At 41.0% G+C, this 19467-nt stretch overlaps 1 protein-coding gene across 4 annotated transcripts in view; it reads right to left on the reverse strand.

Annotated features, from left to right (window-relative positions):
* Nucleotides 1-19467, reverse strand: part of foxp2 (forkhead box P2) — a 110710-nt gene that overhangs the window by 47963 nt on the left and 43280 nt on the right. For 3 of the 4 annotated variants that reach the window (XM_066667351.1, XM_066667349.1, XM_066667350.1), the window contains one exon: nucleotides 17596-17773. The exons of the other annotated variant lie outside the window; for it this stretch is intronic. In XM_066667351.1, the coding sequence (XP_066523448.1) occupies nucleotides 17596-17763 (168 nt within the window). In that variant the 5' untranslated portion in view covers nucleotides 17764-17773. The remainder of the gene's footprint in view (nucleotides 1-17595; nucleotides 17774-19467) is intronic. 4 annotated transcript variants of the gene reach the window in all.

Raw genomic sequence — 19467 nt, forward strand, 5'->3', positions numbered from 1 at the left:
AAAAAAAATGGAGGAATCAGAGCTGGAATAACAGCTCCTGAGTACAAGGGATGCACCAGTCCAATATGCTGAATCACTATCTGCACCAGTACAGATCAGATTAGAGGTGGGCGATATGGCACTAAAATAATATCACTATATTTCATGGTATTTTGGCAATAACGATATTCTTGGCGATATGAAAAATCACTGAAAATCCTTGTATTCATTTCAAGAACAGACTACTGCAATAAAATCAATTTTATATTAATTCATTATCTGTAAGCGCTTATCCAATTCAGGGTCGCGGTGGGTCCAGAGTCTACCTGGAATCATTGGGCGCAAGGCAGGAATACACCCTGGAGGGGGCGCCAGTCCTTCACAGGGCAACACACACTCACACATTCACGCACACCTACAGACACTTTTGAGTCACCAATCCACCTACCAACGTGTGTTTTTGGACTGTGGGAGGACACCGGAGCACCCGGAGGAAAGCCATGCGGACACCGGGAGAACACACCAACTCCTCACAGACAGTCACCCGGAGCGGGCCTCGAACCCACAACCTCCAGGTCCCTGAAGCTGTGTGACTGCGACACTACCTGCTGCACCACCGTGCCGCCCTTTATATTAATATGAATTAGTTTAAATTCAATTCTAACATAATACCACTTCAGAGCCATTTCCATACTACACCGTGGCTAGATGACTCATGTAAAGAACGTATGGTGTATTGTTGTAACTGCAGGACGTCATTACATAAACAAGTCTGAATATCACTAACATCGTGATATTGTTTTTTTTAAATTTAAAAAACAAATTTATTATGATATTATTGCGAACAATACAATATAGCACAGCCCTTGATCAGATATCAGTCAAATCCTCCAATACACATTCAGTGCTGCTTCATCTTGATGTATAATGATATTCACTAAAATATAGTAGCCTCTATTGTATGTATTTATATGTATGGCCTCCGCAACAAGTACTTTAACTGCACTGTACAGCCACACCTTTAAATTCTGATACCAGAAGTTGTCTTGATATTGTTTCCACAACTTTACAGATCTGCAGGAGTTGAATAAAAAAGTAACCATAAATTCTCCTCAAAATACGTGTGCCAAGATTCTAATTCATATGGAAAATCTCAGAACTGGCTCAAACCATGCACCTACAGATGCTTAGAAGACTGGAATTGTGCTTTTGTTTTTTGGGGTTTTATTGGCAGCAGAAAACATTTCTGCTGGAGAATATTTATAAGATCAAAACCTATTTATTTTTAAGACATAAAATATAATAAATATAACTGAATCTTGACCAGAAATCTGTATGTTTTTACACAGTGCGCATGGCTTGTAAGGCGTGCAAATAATTTGCAAGCTACATTCACTGGCACTCATTATTTGTGCTATATTTATATGCAGGCACTCTAATATACTTGTATATTCTTTTGCCCAGACACTCATATCACATTCACTGTGTTGTGGAATTTACAGCCCGGCCAATAAAAGTCCCCTAAACTGAACTCCGGTGATCATTCAGCAGCAGAGGGCTAGGCAGATAAACAAAAAATTGATAGCTAGTGAGTGAGCCAGAGAGATTTTCCAGCTTTTGTGGAATCAGACTGTTTTTCAGTGTGTTTTTCTCTAGCCGAATGCCACACTTCCCAGACAAGAGAAAAGGATGTGGGGATAATGAGCATTTTTATGTATGACTCAATAAATCAACAGAGTGTGCAGTGCACGGGCCGGTCCGTGGAGAATCTGCCTCGAGTGCGGGACGGGGCGAGAGCTAACCAGCAGAACAATGGGCTTCTGTGTGTTGCTGCTCTGGCTGCCTCAACCACTTTCTCTCCTTCTTTCTTTCCTCACTCTATTCCTTTCTTTTTTTTTTACTCTTTTTCTCCTTTCTATTTCTCACTCTCTCAATCTTCAACTTGCTCCTTCCATTTCTTATTTATGTATTCCCCTCTCAGTCTATGCTCTCAGATCTCTCTCTCTCTCTCTCTCTCTCTCTCTCTCTCTCTCTCTCTCCTTGTTTATTGATTTTCTAGATTAAGAATCCCAGGGAGAGGGATTGTAACACACAACCATAAAATTATTTTGGGGTGTGCTTATTTGCCTTTCCCTTGCATCTATTTGGCCTGTGTCTGTAGACAATTATGCTTCCCCGGCCTAGACTCAGGTGCTAATAATGAAGGACAAATAGAATCATATGTGTAAACTTCCCCTTCTGATGAAAATTTATATTAACTTTCTGCCACTGTAAACAGAGAGGCATAGCACAGACTTCCCTGGTGAATTGGAGATGAATTCAGTCATTTCTACCCCAGGAAGCTGTGCATTTATAGGAAGGGAGAGCCAGGGAGGGAGGGAGGTAAGAGAGAGAGAGAGAAACAGAATGGGGAAAATTATATATTAAAAAAAAAAATCCTGCTTCATTGTGTAACCTCACACTTATTTTTCCAAGTGCAAGAAGACAAAACATGGGCCTGTTCAGCCCATCAGGGCGAGTGTGTGTGCATGTGTCTCTGTGCCAACAGTGGTGTGTGTGTGTGTGTGTGTGTGTGTATGACTCCTGCAGGCTCTCGCTGGGGAAGCCCTGCCAGCAATAACAGGCCAAACAGAGCGGCCTTCCATCGTTCACTGCAACCACAAACATTCATACACTTCCCGCCTCCTGCAGACACTGTTATGGATGGGTCTCGCAAATACACGCCACACGTTTTGCGATGGAGCACGTATAATAGTTTACAGTATTGCCAGCAACCTGCAGAGAGAATTAGACTGTAGGGGCCCCATACTGAAAACAACATCTGTAACCCATAGAAATACAGCAACAAATAGAACAGAACGGGCGAAGAGAAGAACTCCCACCTTCCCAATCACCATTACAGCTGCTAATTACTAGTAGATGTACAATCACGCTCATTCACAGAGGTCTGCTCTGGGATACATCAGTCTTAAATACTGTAGGGGGTTACAGCTGCAGTCAAGGGGTGGGTAATATGGTATATATCATAAGGCTTGTTGATTGATGGGTATCATCAGCATCAAAATGTTCAACTTAGCCTGGATACGCTTTTGACTTTTTCACACACATTTTCAAACCACATCCAGATACAGATACAGGGGTAGTGTATGTAGATGGTGATATACTGTAAGTCATTTCTGTCATTCACCTTTAAATAATGCTAAGCAGTTCATTATACGACGATTTAGTGAATAGTTTCAATTTCCTACGTCAAATACGTAAGAATGTTTAATTTGACGTAATCGTACACATACTTTTTCAGAATTAAGCAGTGGTGTTTCAGCTTGTGTCATGTGTCTGTTGTGACTTATAAAATCGTAGAAAAACTAAACAGTGCCATGATTTGTGAAAATGTTTTAAAGTATCTTATATTATATTGGCCCCATATCACCTAACCGCAGTAGAGTATGTTTCTTTTTCTCGCTGGAAACATTGTCTCAATGTGTCTCCCTGCCTGCTCCCTCACTTATGAAATTCAATTTATCCCCCCTTCTCTTCGGTCAGCTTTAGTAAAGCCCTCACTTTCAACTGTTGTATAGCAGCGGGGTTTAGATAAGGTGACGCGTGGGGCCATTCACTGCTCTTTTATCTGCCTTCTTTAAGAGAAGTCCTTTACACCCGCCTCAACTGAGAGCTTGCACTATCTGCTATCAAGAAAGCGGAGAGAGAGAGAGAGAGAGAGAGAGAGAAAGAGAGAGAGAGCACTGCTTTTCACATACACCATCAACACGCCTGCGCCAAAAAAAAAAAAGAGGAATAAGAGGAAGGGCAAAAGAGGACCAAAGAAAAAGATAGAGTGTGGAGGAAAGAAAGACAGTAAGCGAGCCAGCGAACGCCCACTTCCCCTCGGTCTTAGTGTGCACTTGATCCGCTCCGTTTGGCCTTCAAGTGATTATGATCCATCTCCTTTTCACAGTTCCACGCCGATGAGCGTCACACAGTTGGAGGAATACCTCTTAATAAATGTTGCATTAAAGGGAGAGAAAAAGCACTCTCCACTTCATTTAGAGCGAGGCCAGTGGAAAAAAAAAAAAGCAAAGAGCACCATGGAAGGAGGTTCTTTACTCTCAGCAGCCAGCGGGTTCCAGCTGAATGAAGTTGTTTTCCACGCTGCTCCGTTTGGGTCTTGTCTTTGTTGACAAGCACTTATTAAGAGGCTCACACACCAAAGTACACGGCCAGAGGCGAAGTGCAGCGTGGGGAGAAGCCGCCAATCTTTCAGCAGCATCGACAAAAAAGAAGTGTTTGTGCTGTATGTCAATACCAATATACAAGACTACCACATCTGCAGTAACTCACACACACACACACACACACACACACACACACACACACACACACACACACACACACACACACACACACACAAGAGGCTTGATGAAAGGAAAGCTTATGATCCATACAATTCAATCCATGCAATTTCTATTCATTTATTCAAATAATAATAATACAAACGTATAGCACTCTGTAAAAATCAGAATTTATATTTTTTATTACATTTAATTTAGATTTTTTAGGAGATTAGAAACAGGTTAATCCACACAAATAACAAAGAAGAAAACCAGTCTAAGAAATCAGAAAACAGAGCTTTTCAAAACTAGATTTTGAATACATTGTAAAGATATTGGAAACAAACTGGCGTCCAGACAATGGCGCAAGACCCCCCCAAAAGTCTTACTTTATAAAACTGTTCATTTTTGAGAGACAGGAGAAAAAGCGAGTTTCACTCTCGCTTCAGATCCACGGGTGTTTTTATATATCCTCCCACTGTGAATAAAAAAATTGTAATTATTTAACTCACAGTGAAGCGAAATATAGCCGCTGTCCAATCCAAAATGGCGGAGAGAGACGGAGAAAATGTAAAAAGGTTTTATTTCAAGTAATTTTGGAGCATTTCTATTGGTCCATTGATCATGAAAGAGTGTAAAGGACAGGTGTGGTGTTGGAGATACATGTTTGTGATTGGACAGAGGCGATATGTTATGACATGACTGTATTTGAAAGTGTTAACACTTGACTTCTTAGGGTTAACATTGAGGACACATTCTGAACTCCTCTCATAGCAATTAACAGTGATTCAGTTCATTGAACTATGGTTCACTGATCTCTCACTGTCTCTATAAAATGAAATGATTGGGAGTGAGTGTGTGCGTGCACATGTGTGTGTGCACCAAGGGGCCTATGTGTACGCGAGCATGGCCAGGTCACACACATGGAGGCACTCAATCTGTAGGTCAATAATGTGTGTCTGAGTCGGAATGGCTGAGCCACTGCCTCGTACAGTGTTACCCAGAGGGGTCGATCAAGCGTCTCTCTGACCTCAGATGTAAATACCTTAACCTTAATTACCGTAGATGTGATCTCAGAGACCGTGGTGTGGTAGGCTTGCTTTCGGAAAGTGTCAAAGTTATTGCCCGCTGAAGAAATATGTGCTCAACCCTGTAGGAGTACAGCAAGGAGAACAAAAACCTGCTCCAACTTTATCACTCCTGGTGCGCTGGGGTGGGGAAAAAAATGACCAGCACGAAATGAGATAGAGCTCAACAAATACAGTACAAGAGCGGAGCTGATCTTGTCTGCACTCCAGGTGAAGACAAACTATTGTTTTCAGTCCATTTACCTGAGCGTCGGAGTGTCATTAGACCGCGGTGGGCTGCTGGAATCATCCAGCCAAGGTGATGGATCTCTCCAGTCCCTCTGAATGAGTGTCCGGCTCCACCAAAGATCAGCGGAGTTAATAGCACTGCATCTAGCCGGCGGAGGGCCAATGCATCTCCGTCAGCGCTGGCCCCAGCTGCTTATGAAGCCCTACCGCGCTGCATGCAATCCTGATCTACGTGCTCACCTTGTGAATATTCCTATTACGGCACGTGCCTGACCTTTTGAGAGCCGAATGAGATACAGTTATCTCCAAATCTGACATGCAGCGTCTATCAATCAGAGCTGGTTTACAACAGAGTGAGAGAGAGAGAGAGAGAGAGAGAGAGAGAGAGAATAGTTAGAGAGAAGAAGAACTGAATGAAAACTGAAGGGAAAAATAAAAAAATAGAGAGAGATGATTATGAGAAAGCATTAGTTCCACAAAACTATGCTGTAAGTGAATGCACACTGACTGGTTCATATTTCGCCTTCAAAATAAAAGTTCCTACATGAGTCAGTTTCCACATAATCTTTCCATTAGTTACAAACACATATACATTAAAATGTTTTCCACACTCCATTCACAAATAACTTAATCTTTAAAAGAATCTCCCACTGGAAGGTTTTTCAGGGAACTGCTTGTGATTCCCCTTCAGCGCTGCTTCAAAGAACCCTTATTGGCATCTTTGTTTTTATGAGAGTATATAAGCCTTGTAATCAGCCTTCAACTGCCAGCATTCACTCAGCCTCCATAAACAAGAGTCTATTTTTTCCCCCTTCCTCAGGCATCCCATTCAGACCTATAAGAGGAACCTAGCATGACCAAAGTCATATTCGTTCATTCTCCCCACCCCCGTCCAAAGAGCTAATCTACATCTTTCATTGAATCAAGAATGGAAATTCAGAAGAAATGCTTCTTTTTCAATTTCATGCTGAAGTAGCTCAAGTTAGTGGATGTAATTTCTCCTAACAAGAAAATTTATCACTGTGTCGTTCACTTAGTCTGTCCAATGTGAGAAGCAACCCCCCCCCCCCAACCTCCCCTTCATTTTTTTTCTGCATTTTCTTTTTTCTGTGCTTTGATAAATGTGCCAAAAGCATGATCGCTCCTTCCAAAGCACTCCCGACAAGAACAGCACAATTATACTGCTTATTAAAAAAACCCACTGACTACAATCTCCATCAAAAAGAAATGACACATTATTCATGGAGCAGCCAGTGAGTGCAGGCGTGTGAGAGTATAAAAGCCGCTGAGTGATGCATTTCACCCTCACACAGCCAAAGTCATCAGTGACGGTCAGAGGACAGACGAGTCCATTATTACATGTAGTACAACTACTGGCATTATCCACTGCATGGACATATGAATGACTGAACGCGTGAGTGATCGCCATTGTTTGATTGTGTTCCTTGATTTTATTTGTGTGGGCGAGTACGAGTACTTCTTATGGAAGCTATCACTGAGCTAACAAAAAAGTGACGTTGAAAGAACAGTTACAATATTATCCTCACCAGTATGTTTTGTTTTTAACTCGATTAGTGGAACGCCTGTCCTTAAAAATGCCTTTCAGCCAATCAGCTGTGGAGTCATGGAAAGAGGGCGGGCTCTGATAATATGAATGGGGGATCTCCACATTAACCTGATTGGGTTTTGACATCTTTATCAATGTTCTAAGGCAAAAACACACAAAAAAAGATAATCTCCTGTACAACAGCAACGACACTATTCCGTGTGTGGCGCAGTGGAACACAATCGGTTGTATTTGAGATTATTTCCGAAAAGAAAAAGTCTGACATTTTTATGCACGCGAAAGAGGGGCCTAGCAGGCGAATTCACTCAGCAGGAACATACATCAAATAACTTCTGGTAAATACTCGGGCAATAACAATCACATTTCAATTGAAACGGAGCTGGTATTGGAAGACTCAAGCGTGAAACCAATATCAGCTTAGCGTTAAGTCAAGCATGAAGAGTCGCACACAACATTAATGCATGCGCTGCATGCGATCGCAATGTTTCCTTATCGCATAATGCACATAAACACACACACACACATGCCCCAGCTCCCTTACTGTGGCGCTATGGTAGAGTGGTAAGCAAAGAGGATGGTGTCTGAGGGTATACAGTGAGTTTAAACCTGCTGTCTGTCTTAAGGGTAGGCGATATGACAGTAAATTATTATTATTATTATTGTGAACAAATGTATAACTTGATTAAAAAACAAAAACAATTTAAATGGCCTTCCCAAGAGGCTTAATGACCAAGTTTAATTTTTTTTTTGGTGAGAATTGTGAGTTCCTGATAATAATAATAATTAAACAAAATGGTACACAGTCACTATTCTTAGCGATTTACTTAAATATGGAACTGTGGTTTAGGAAAGACATAGAAAGGAAAGGCTAGACATGTTAGACATGCATTTATTAGTCATTTTACAACATAAAATTCTGCTTTTAACCCATTCGTGGCAGTGAACACACACACACACACCTGGAAGGGTAGGCAGCCAACTCCAGCGCCTGGGGAACAGCTGGGAGTTAGATGCCTTGATCAAGGGCACTTCAGCCATGCTCTGAAGGAGGAGACAGTGCTGTTCCTTCACTCCCCCCTGCCCCCTAGTTGTCCTGGCAGCTGTGGGCATCGTACCGGTGACCTTCTGTTCCCAGGTCTGCTTCTCTTACCATTAGGCAAATCCCTTTAGTGTTAGACTGCCTCAAAATCCACTGTAAACACAGGTATAGGAACCCACACCTGTTCTTTTAGTTTATTCATTTATTCATTCATTTATACCACGTAATCAAGTCTGCACATGCAACAGGCAGCAGATTTAGTGATGTTTTATGGGAAGGAAAGATTTTGAAATTTCACACTCACTTTTATTTCGTTCCCATCCACATTAAGCACAGAATGTCTCACAACTTTCCCCAAACTTGTTAGCTGCGTATTCCCTCCTGTGGTTACTGAGTGTTTGAGTCGATTAAGCCTAATTTTATATACTCCTCTGAAGTGCTTTAACTAAAAAAAAGCACATTTAATGCCTTTAAATACTGAACGTGAAGAGAGAATAATCATATCGTGCCACCTGTAATCATTATACATACAAAGTGTTCGGAGAAAATAAAGCTTCCTGTTATATTTCCGCAATATTGCCTACCTCCAGCATGTGACAGTATGTTGTAATGAGTGGAAATGAAGATGTCCTGCCAATGGTGACAGCAGTGAGGAAGGCACCGACCCTCCACTTTAAAAACACCCCTACAAGCCCTCAGTACAAAAAAAACCCACCCACAGAGAAAGAGAGAGCGTGCTCTAAGTGACGTGTGCATGTTTGAAAAGCCTCTTGTGTATTTGTGAGGTGAGTCCGGGGCTTATTTACCGCATTTGTTCAAAAGCCCCAAAGAGCTGCAGGCTGAGAGGCTCTCTTACATATGTATTCAGTGTCTGGGGGCAACGGGCTGTGAGCCGAGCCAAACTCTCTCTCTCTCTCTCTCTCTCTCTCTCTCTGCCAACAATATGGAATCAAAATATTCAAGTGCAAAGTGGCAACACCTGACTACCCGGTGCATAGAGAGGAGAAGAGAAGAAGAGAGGGGTGGGAGTGTGGGGTTGCGGTGGGAGAGACAGTTCCAGTATCTCAGCCCTCACCTCCTTAACCAGATTTACATCATTTTAATATTTGTTAGAGAAGGGAAAAACCCACACACAAACATCCTTGGGCAGGCGTTTCACAGGCTGATTTGTTACTATTCATGGCCAAAGCAGAGAGAAACTGTAATACTAGACATGCTTGTTAAATTCACAAGGCTCCAAAGCTGCCTTCTAGCAAATCCTGCCTCTTGGTTGTCAGCTTAAGACGGCCGGCATATGCATATATGGGCTTTTTAAGCTCTGTTAAATGGATAGCAGTGTCGCAGGCTGTCAAAGACGTCGCAAAAAAAAAAGCCCTGCTTGCATTCAGAATGTCCCCTCATCCAGCAGCAGTGCATCTTTTCACTCTGCCCCTGCTCGTTTACTCTAATACATGCAGAACCGTATGGGGCCTTTCACCTGGAAAAGCAACACCTTTCCTTTCACTGCTCCAAATCACCAGTCTCAGGCTTTAGCTCCTGTGCCCATAAACAGTCAACTGGAGTGCTGCACCTTTAAGACATTGCTTTAATGGGATGGGTCAGTGTATAAACGCTTGGCTGTTGGGGGCAGGCAGAAGCCTCTGCCGTTAAGACTCTATAGATCCAGTGTCATTAATTTCCCCAGGCAGAGGTAGTTAGCAGGCATAAAAGGAAATGAGTTGTGAAGTGGTCATTGATCTTGACCCAGGCTGCCTGTTTGAGTTTTATTTACACACGGAGATTAACCTGCAATCGCTAAACATAACCCACTGGGCCACATAAACACTGATAATGCATCTCAACTGCGTGCCGTACCAATGTATTACAGCACACTGCAAAACACTTGTTTCCTAATGTAAATAGTGTGAGGCACCATCTAAATGATATCTTAATGTATTATGGGATGTTGGAATAAAAAGAAAGAATAAAGACTACTATTAATTGCTAACTTGATAAATGCCATAGAAGAACATTAGTGACATTTTCAAGTTGTATTTTGCAGCAATGAAAAACGCAGTGGGACACCAACATGACATCACTGCCCCTCTATTTATTATTATGAATATTAATCCTAAACTCTATCAGCCATAACATTACCTCCACATATCTACCCCCTTTGTCCATTTTATCAGCTCCACTAACCATATAGATGCACTTTAGAACTCTATAACTACAGACTGCAGTGCATCTGTTGCTCTGCATGCTTTGTTAACCCATTTTCTTTGTGGTGATGTCGTGATCGTGTTAGTATGTATTGTTCTGGGATGAGTGGATCAGACACAGCAGTGTTGCTGGAATTTTTCAAAACTCTTTTTCAAAACTGCCCTCACATTTGCCACTTCTGAGTTGACCGCTTCTGAACGTAAAGTCAGACACACCAAGGGGTTTAAAAGCAACACCCCATCACCATATGAACACTAAGAATGATACACCACCCAAATAACCCCAGCTGTGTGGTGTCCTGACCAATGAAGAACAGTATGCATAGAAACGCAGGGAAAGCCCAATGCGTACAGTCATTCTCTGACTGTGTGAACATAAATAGAGAACAAAAACCTGCTAAAACTATATCATCTCTTACACATTCTCCTCAGCCTCTATGTGCTTTTATTTCATAAACAGGTCTGTGTGTATCTGTGTGTGTGCGCGCTCCACCTGTGATCGTTTTTGACCTGCCCCGCTCACAGTCACAATGGCACAGAGCTGCTCAAGCATAAAATGGTAGTAAGTGTTTGTTTCCAGGAGATTTCACTCTGACTCTCTATCTCTCACTCTGTCTTTCTCCCCCCTCTCCTCACCTCAATCTCTCCCACACACACACACACACACACACTCTCTATCTAGCTATCCCTCTCTCGCCGCCTGTCCCTCTCTCCATGCCTTTTTCAAAGCCGCAGCTTGACATTTCACCGGGTCTCTGGAGACCCTGATGTGAAATGGAGTTACTACAGCAGCCACACTGTAAATTCCATGCAGCCACATGTAATGTGCCTTAAACACAGATGACCACTCCAGGTTTGCAGCTGGAGATCTAGAAAAAGTGGATGTGTGGCACTGTGTGTGTGTGTGTGTGTGTGTGTGATAATAGAATAATGCTCAGTGTTGTCTAGGGAGCGGAGCAAACACACAACACTGTCATTCTTGGCCCTATATCTTACAGTGTCATCGCCTGGAGCACGACAACTCTATATGTCAATCCTCGATGTACTATACAGCGGGGACCATACTGAAGATAGTGAAATGTTAACAATGAAATGCAGAGCACAATAAATAACGTGCAATATGGGCCACTGCAGAATGCCAGCCCATCAAAAGTGCATAAACCACACAAAGTCCACAAAAACTGCCTTGCTTTGTCTTTTTTTTCCCACTGATCTGAGATTTACTCAGAGATGTCAGGGTTTCTGAGGACACAGATATTTCAGCATGTGAGATTTTGAAAATATGATATTTTTCTGATTATATCACAGATTTTCTCTATACGACTTTTATAAGACAGATTATCTGATTTTAATGTTATTAATCCTATTATTTCTCCCTTTTTTCTTCTTACATTCTCAGGCAAGGGGCAAAAACCAAACACAAATTTTTGAATTCAATTTAACAGGTTATAGTTATAGACACATTTGTTTATTTATTTTATAAGGAGTGAAGATGTCTCTTAGATAAAGCTGTTAATTATTACATTGTTGATTTATTAAATATTTGAATTGACATTATTTCAAACAAATGCAGCACTTTATAGAGTTCTGATCTTATAAGCTACAAGACACAGTATACAACTCCAATAAACAACTGAATACAACACTAAGTGCTGATACTCTTTCACACAATACAATACAAATGGTTCACTACAATACAATACACTCTACTGCTACATTCTTACTTATTTTCTTTCAGTAATTAGAGTACAATGCAAACTGAGTGAGTTGTTCTTAGGCTACAGAAGTGTACAACTTACATTTTTAATCCCAGTAGTCAAGGAAGAGCATTAAACAGTCAATATTTGCTAAAAAATAAATAATAAAAAAAATAAACGTTTGCAAGCCACAGAAAGAATTAAACACCACAATTATGATGTTACAAATTTGCCATATCGCCTACCATTTGTGTGTGTGTGTGTGTGTGTGTGTGTGTGTTATTTACACACTGGAGTGGCGGCGTCTCGGGCCGGTGTGATAAAGCTAATGAGCTTCTGTGTTGGAGTGTAAATGAGAGAGTCACCCCGCTCAGGCTATCGGCACGGCCGAGACTCCAGGGGTGATTACGGCTTTAAATTATGCTCAAGGGCAAAGCGCTATTTGCATCAGAGGGGCTTTTACCGGGCTGATGAGCGGCGGAAGCCGTCATCACCCTGCCTTGAGATGTTGCACTCTCTGCTCCCTGTGGACGGCGTGGAGAATGAGGAGGGAGATGGAGACAGAAGCAGAAGCAAGCGTTTGTGGGGCGCCTCCACCTTTACACTCCTCCTGAATGACAGTCAATGGAGCCCCAGAGGCCCCAGTCAAGTCTGGGTGGGTGTTTGTTAGGTGATGATGAAGGGAGTCTTTCTGAATATCAATTAACATCGTAATGGTTTGTGTCCCATGGTGCAAAACATGCAAAGGAAAGGAGGTATTTGAGTGGAGATACAAAGACGATAATTAAAGCGAAGATATTGTAATAATAAAAAAAAAATGTTTAAACTTCATGCACCGAAATGAAATGCTACCAGACGTAGTTAGCGCCTTTATTTTCAGTCGCACCCCCCACCCCCCCTCTCCCAAAACCTGTAAGCCCCCAACACCTCCTCCCAAGTGGCTTCCTTAACCGTGATGCTACCTCCAATTTCATTTGCTCTTAAAGCCAGAGAACAGTAAAAAAAATGGCTGACATCGGCTGTCAGATATCTCATCTTAAATTCTCCTCAAGCTAAAATGTCGGGTTAATTGCTGTCACTTTTACATTGGGCCAGTGACTTACAGGCGACTTGCTGTAACGATCGCTGTGGGCATGAAGAAAAAAAAAGAAAAAAAAAGAAGAAAAAAATGTCCTCTGCATCTGGATGGCATTCATAAAGGCCAACACAACTTCAGCAAACAGCATCATTCTGCGACACCGCCCAGCGACTGGTTTCCAACACTCCTTTCTAATATGACTGAGACTATAGAGAGTTAAAAAAAAACACGGGTTTTCTGTGATGAAGAAGGGAGTTTGGTCACTGCTCCTGAAAGTCATGAACGAGTCCAGGAGGTCTGTGACTCCCCAGAGCACAGTTCTGATACCTCTCCAAGAAGGAAACTCACAGACTGAGCTGCAGCATAATTCTTCCCAAGCCATCAGTCTGTGCAATAAAATGCATAGCCTGTAGACCACAGTAATCGTCTAACAGCTCCATTACAGTATATTACTCTATGGATCTTCAGATCAATGTAAAGCCTTCGTGTATACACATTATCATTACCATACATTAAAGCATCTATTCAACACAGACGTATAATCAATAAATATTAACAATTGCATGCTTTTGGGTTTTTTTTATATTATCGCCCTACATCAGGGATTCAAGCAGCTTTATCAATTCCAGTTTCGAAAGTTTGGTTCGTATAACGACAAAATACTAAAATACTTACTCCATCAACAGTGAACACAGAGACACAGGACAGTAATAGGGGCTGAACTCTTTGTGGAAATGATCTAATTGTGATTTTATTTCTGACTAACGATGAAATTTGTGATAATTTTTTAGCTTCCACAAAATATCTAAAAGGCCTCACGAGGCAAAAGAGGGAGAGAGAGTAGCATCAAATAAAATAAATAAATAAACTACATTTTAATTTACACTTAGGTCAGTACATACATTTTTCCTGGATTTTAAGTGCTAAAAATAGCTGAAAGCAGATGACTACTTTGGTGTGGTTGTGGTGTCATGCGCACATCATATTCCCATTTTGATTGGTCCAACATGTCTACAGGGAGGGACTGGCTATTAGGTTTATTTTTCATATTTAAAAGTTGAAGACTGTGTAGTCTGTAAGGAAAATTGCAGCTCCTAAATAAATTGCAAATGTCTTTCAAACTGCAGCACATACACAACAGTCTAATACACACAGATTTGCTTTACCTGCAATCAAAGGTGTGCCCATTTCTAAATCAAAGCAGAGAAGGAGGTGACTGTCAAAGAAATGAGCAGAAACACACCTAAGGGCTTGTGATGATTGAGAGATACATAACCTTGAGTTGTTATTGTTTTACTAGTCCTAAAACTATTTATTATTTATGTTAAATAATAATAATAATAATAATAATACTTATTATTATTATTATTATTATTATTATTATTATTATCATTATTATTGTTGTTGATATTGTTGTTGTTATTATTATTATTATTTAAATATATCATGAACACTTGAAGGTTTCTGTTCCATATGCAAAACTACAACACACACACACACACAGTGAGAAGAATGGATGGCACTAATAGAGAGAATGGGCAGGTTATTAAATGTGTAGGTATTCTTTGGCTCTGTCTCTGGTACTCGGGTGAGTGTGTGTGTGTGTGTGTGTGTGTGTGTGTGTGTGTGTGTGTGTGTGTGTGTGTGGAGAGAGAGAGAGAAACAGACAGAGAGAGAAAGAGGGCAAGAAAGAGAGAGAGAGAGAGAGAGAGAGAGAGAGAGAGAGAGAGAGAGAGAGAGAGAGAGAGAGAAAGTGAAGAGAAGAAAGAAGAAGTCGGGCGCAGGAAGTGTGTGAAGTTTACAGCATCTGGTCTCTCTTTAAGAAACCTCTGGAGGCCTGTTAGCCGGACCACTCATTTCAATGCACAGCAAAAAATTGTCTCGCTCTCGCTGTATGTTTGAGCACGTGAACACACTCTCACTCTCTCTACTGTCTCTACTCACTCTGCTGCAGGAACTCACCGCCCTCTCCTCACTGCTCTGATTACTATATACTTCACAACACACCCTCAGCATCTCACAGACCTGCTTACCAACAAAGTCAGCAGCAACAAAAGTCAGGTTAATAAGAAGAAGATAACAGAGAAAAAGGGAAGCTTGGTTAAATTAACAGGTCTGCATTTTATTTATTATATTAATATTAATAAAAATTATGTATATATATATATTATTTATTATTATGTATCTAGTCCTAGTTTGTATTTATATTTTATTACAATTTTCCACATATATTTTGAAATGTAAATTTATTTCTACATTAATTTTAATACTATTATGCATTCATTCCCTTATCTTCTGTAGCCATGTTATCATCATCATCATCATCATCATCATCATTATTATTCAACAAACATAATTTATTGTGCCACAGGAGAATGTTCTACAAATAAATGCTTTATTTCTTTGTAATGGCAATGCCATTGGATTTACTCCTAATTTTAATATTTTATAAATGTTTGTTTATTGGTTGCTTGGTTTCCAACCCTAATTATTTTGCTATAATTTATATATATGTGTGTGTTTTTAAAAACATATATATTACTTGTTTCCAACTACCTACCCCTCCACACACACACACACACACACACACATAACTCCAAACTCAAAATTGCAAGCTACATTAGGTGTGTGTGTGCAGGTTAAAACAGAGGACAGTAATGAGAGGGAGGGGGCTGACCTCAATCAGACGTGTGTGGAAGCAGAGACAGAGACAGAGACAGAGACAGAGAGACAGGCACTGTGATGATGAATGGGGGGAGAGGCCATGGTGTCGGGGTGCTGTTGTAATCACCAGCTGGAGTGTGTGCGCATGTGTGCGTGCGCACGCTTGTGTGTTTGTGTGTGCGTGCGCCCGTGTGTGTATGTGTGTGTGTCTGAGTGTCTGTGTATTGGGAGGGGGTACTGGTGGGGCCCACACAGCCCCACAGGACACTTTCTGCTACAATGCTCCCTCACCACTGGCTTTGAGCTGCTTACACCAGCTCAGCCCGCCCACACACACACACACACACACACACATTTATAAATTTTTGTCTTACTAAATAATACAATATAGAAATAATTTTAAAATATATGGAAACTGAAGTTAAAATGAATTTAAAAATAAATCACATACATTCATGCAGGAACACACACACACACACACACACACACACACACACACACTGTGCCCTAAACCTCTCCTGCAGTCTAGGGTGACCCCCAGCGCTGTGCTTTTTGGTGAGCTGTCAAAGCCATCAGTCAGTGAATGGAGATGCAGAAGAACTCACTGATCTGCTGTCACCCAAAACACTGTGGCTACGCTAACACACACACACACACACACACACACACACACACACACATATACTCAAACATGCATGCACACTCACACTCAGAGCAGTACTATAAATACCTAATGCTTGTTTATCCATTCACACAGTGGTACAAATTCAGTGAGGGGAAGTGAGGGGAACAAACTTCTGGAGGCTAAAATATACATGCAATTCAATGCAAAACTACGTGAAAAAGCACAGCAAAAAAAAAAGTGTTTACTTTATGAATCAAAACAAAAAGGTAATAGCAGGCAGTAACACAATGTCACTAAGGAAACAGAACGGCCTGCTTCAAGTGGCAAACCACAAGACTTCAAAAATCCTTGGTATGGGGAATTTTTACGGAAAAGTCGCTCTAAAAACGATGTCATCAATAACGTAAGAGATGCCTTTATGGATGTAATCATACAGAGATTGTTCAATTTTGTTTTTTAAAAAGTGAGGGACAGCCCTCATCTTATCCCATCAAATAAAATTTAAATATATATATATTAAGAAAATATTGCAATTTAAAGCAAAATACAGTACATTACAGAATAATAAACGTCTCTACCTGGATGTAAAATGTTTATCCTACATGAAGCAGCACAGTTAGTTTAGTCCAGGACACTACAGCAGACGGGCCACATTTGAGAGGTCTTTCTCTTTCTGGGAGACGAGTGGAAGTCGAGTTAGGACGCCCTCTGGTGACAAGCAGAGAGGCAAAACACACTGGAGCGCACCCTTGTCCCTCACATGCACAATCACACACGGCCTCGGCTCCAGCATTGCCGTCCACAGCGGCACGTAAATACAAACAAAAACAGCAAATATCCTCAATAAAGCCACACTAGTCCTCCTTTCAGCAAAAGCTGCGCTGCCACAACTACCAAGAAGCACCCACTCACAAGCATCCCCTAAATATCAGCGCACAAACAACACATCAATAAACAAAACAAAAATAGCACAAATAATAAAAATAAAAAACACAATAAAGTCCAGTCCCTATCTAAATACACAATGGGAGGTGTTTTCAGAGCCTGCGTGCCCGCGTGTCAGTGTGAATCTAAGCCCTGAGAGCGAGAAACACAACTTACCTGCTGTTGTTGCAGATGCAGCAGCTCGACTGTGCTTACTTCGCTGCTCGTGTCACCGCTTGATCTTCCATCTCTACTGCCAGCATCTAATTGGCTGCTTAGGGTGCTCATTCCATTTTGACTCATTGAACTGTTGCTTATTGTCTCACTGGCCGACTCCTGCATCATGACTTAATACCTAGAAGTGATTAAGAGGCACCAGTTAAGGCTCTTGTTACAATCCCCCCTTTATAAAAAAAAAAAGAAAGAAAGAAAGAAAAAAAAAGAAAAAATTTGCATTATCAAGCCCTGGTCCCTCTCTGCAAATTAAAGCATTTAACAGGGGGAGGGGAAGGGAGATGCGGGAGAAATTATGCATTCATTGTGTAAATGAAGCAATACAAAGAGATGCACGTTTTCTGAGCTCATGGGGGAGGAGGAGGGTGCTGGGTGCTCCTTTTTTTTTTGTATTTGGAGATTGAAATTTGTGTTCAATTAAATGTTTTAATTGAACGGAATATCACACACACACACAAAAAAAATAAATCAAAAAAGGTACTTGTAAATAAGAGAACATTTTCTAAGGCTCCCACTTTTGATGGTGTTTGGAAAGTAATGCTAGTTTAATCACATTCTGTAAGAACGTAAATGTGTGTGGATGTGTACGCACACACATCACAATAAGTGCATTTTTCCCCCCATCCCTGTTCGTGCACGGTCTCTTAAAATATCCCCCGTCTTGACAGTGTCAGAGTTTTACGCTGCGTCTCGACTGAATGAAGTTGCTTAATGACGCACAGCTAATCATGCAAAATTAAAATTGGGTCTAGGAGATGAGGAGAGGAGGGGGGAGTGTAACAAATCACATGGTACCATCCTGTGATGAACGATACAATGGTCTTCTCCTTTAACTGAAGCTAAATAAAATTTGCCTGCAAGGCTTCTTAAAGAGGAGAAAAAAAACCCCTCTTGACATATATTGACTAGTTTCCCCTCTTTTTTTAATCAAACCTGCGATATTCAATTATTTTGGGTGACATTTAAAACATTTAGTGCTGCCATCCCCAGAGCGCAATTACTGTGGCCAGAGAGCCCAAATCAAATGGTACAGGGTGGGTCTTAAGCCTCGGTTTTATTTAAACACAGACAAATAAATGAAAGATATTAAATTAATTTCACCAGCATCTATTAGATATGAAAAAAAAGAGTGGGGGGCAGAAGAAAAGAAAAATCTATCACGAATATCACTAATGATTGTGCTAAAAACAGCATAAATTATGCATATTACCTCCTCTCTAGTAATAAATGTTTTATCATTTTCCCTGCATAAATGCTCTGTACTTTCAAAGGAGCAATGAGGAGTCCTGCCAAGATCTGTGGAGATCCTCGCAATAAATAAAAGAATCGGCCTGACCCAACAAATGCAATTCAAGGTGTGTTCTGCATAGCTAATATACCCACAAGAGCCTTTTTAATTCACACACTCCGCAGCTCAAACCTCATCGCCTCTCTGTCATTCACATACTCATTAAAACACCTTTTTTTTTTCCTTCTCTTCCCCATTACACATTTTGTTCCTCTCAGGAAATGATTACTGGATGTCTCATATTTCATCTTATTAAAATATAAACAATATTAATTATATTAATGGAGACTGCATCCCTGTATAATAACCCTAATCTCATGTAATGTTAAGAGCGGATTCATTTTTGAGCAATATTTTCATTTATTTCTCTGACAGGGCTTCGCCGTCCTCCTTTGCCTAGATTAAGCACATCAATTTTGTCACCTGCTCTGCATGGGCAATTAGCGCGGCGCTTTGAATAAGAGTATACAGTAGCGAGACAGCTTAGTGTTGAAAAATAACACCGATAATCAAATGCTCCACGCAAC

This window comes from Hoplias malabaricus, chromosome 4 (genome assembly GCF_029633855.1).
Source record: "Hoplias malabaricus isolate fHopMal1 chromosome 4, fHopMal1.hap1, whole genome shotgun sequence".
In the NCBI taxonomy this organism is placed as follows: domain Eukaryota; kingdom Metazoa; phylum Chordata; class Actinopteri; order Characiformes; family Erythrinidae; genus Hoplias; species Hoplias malabaricus.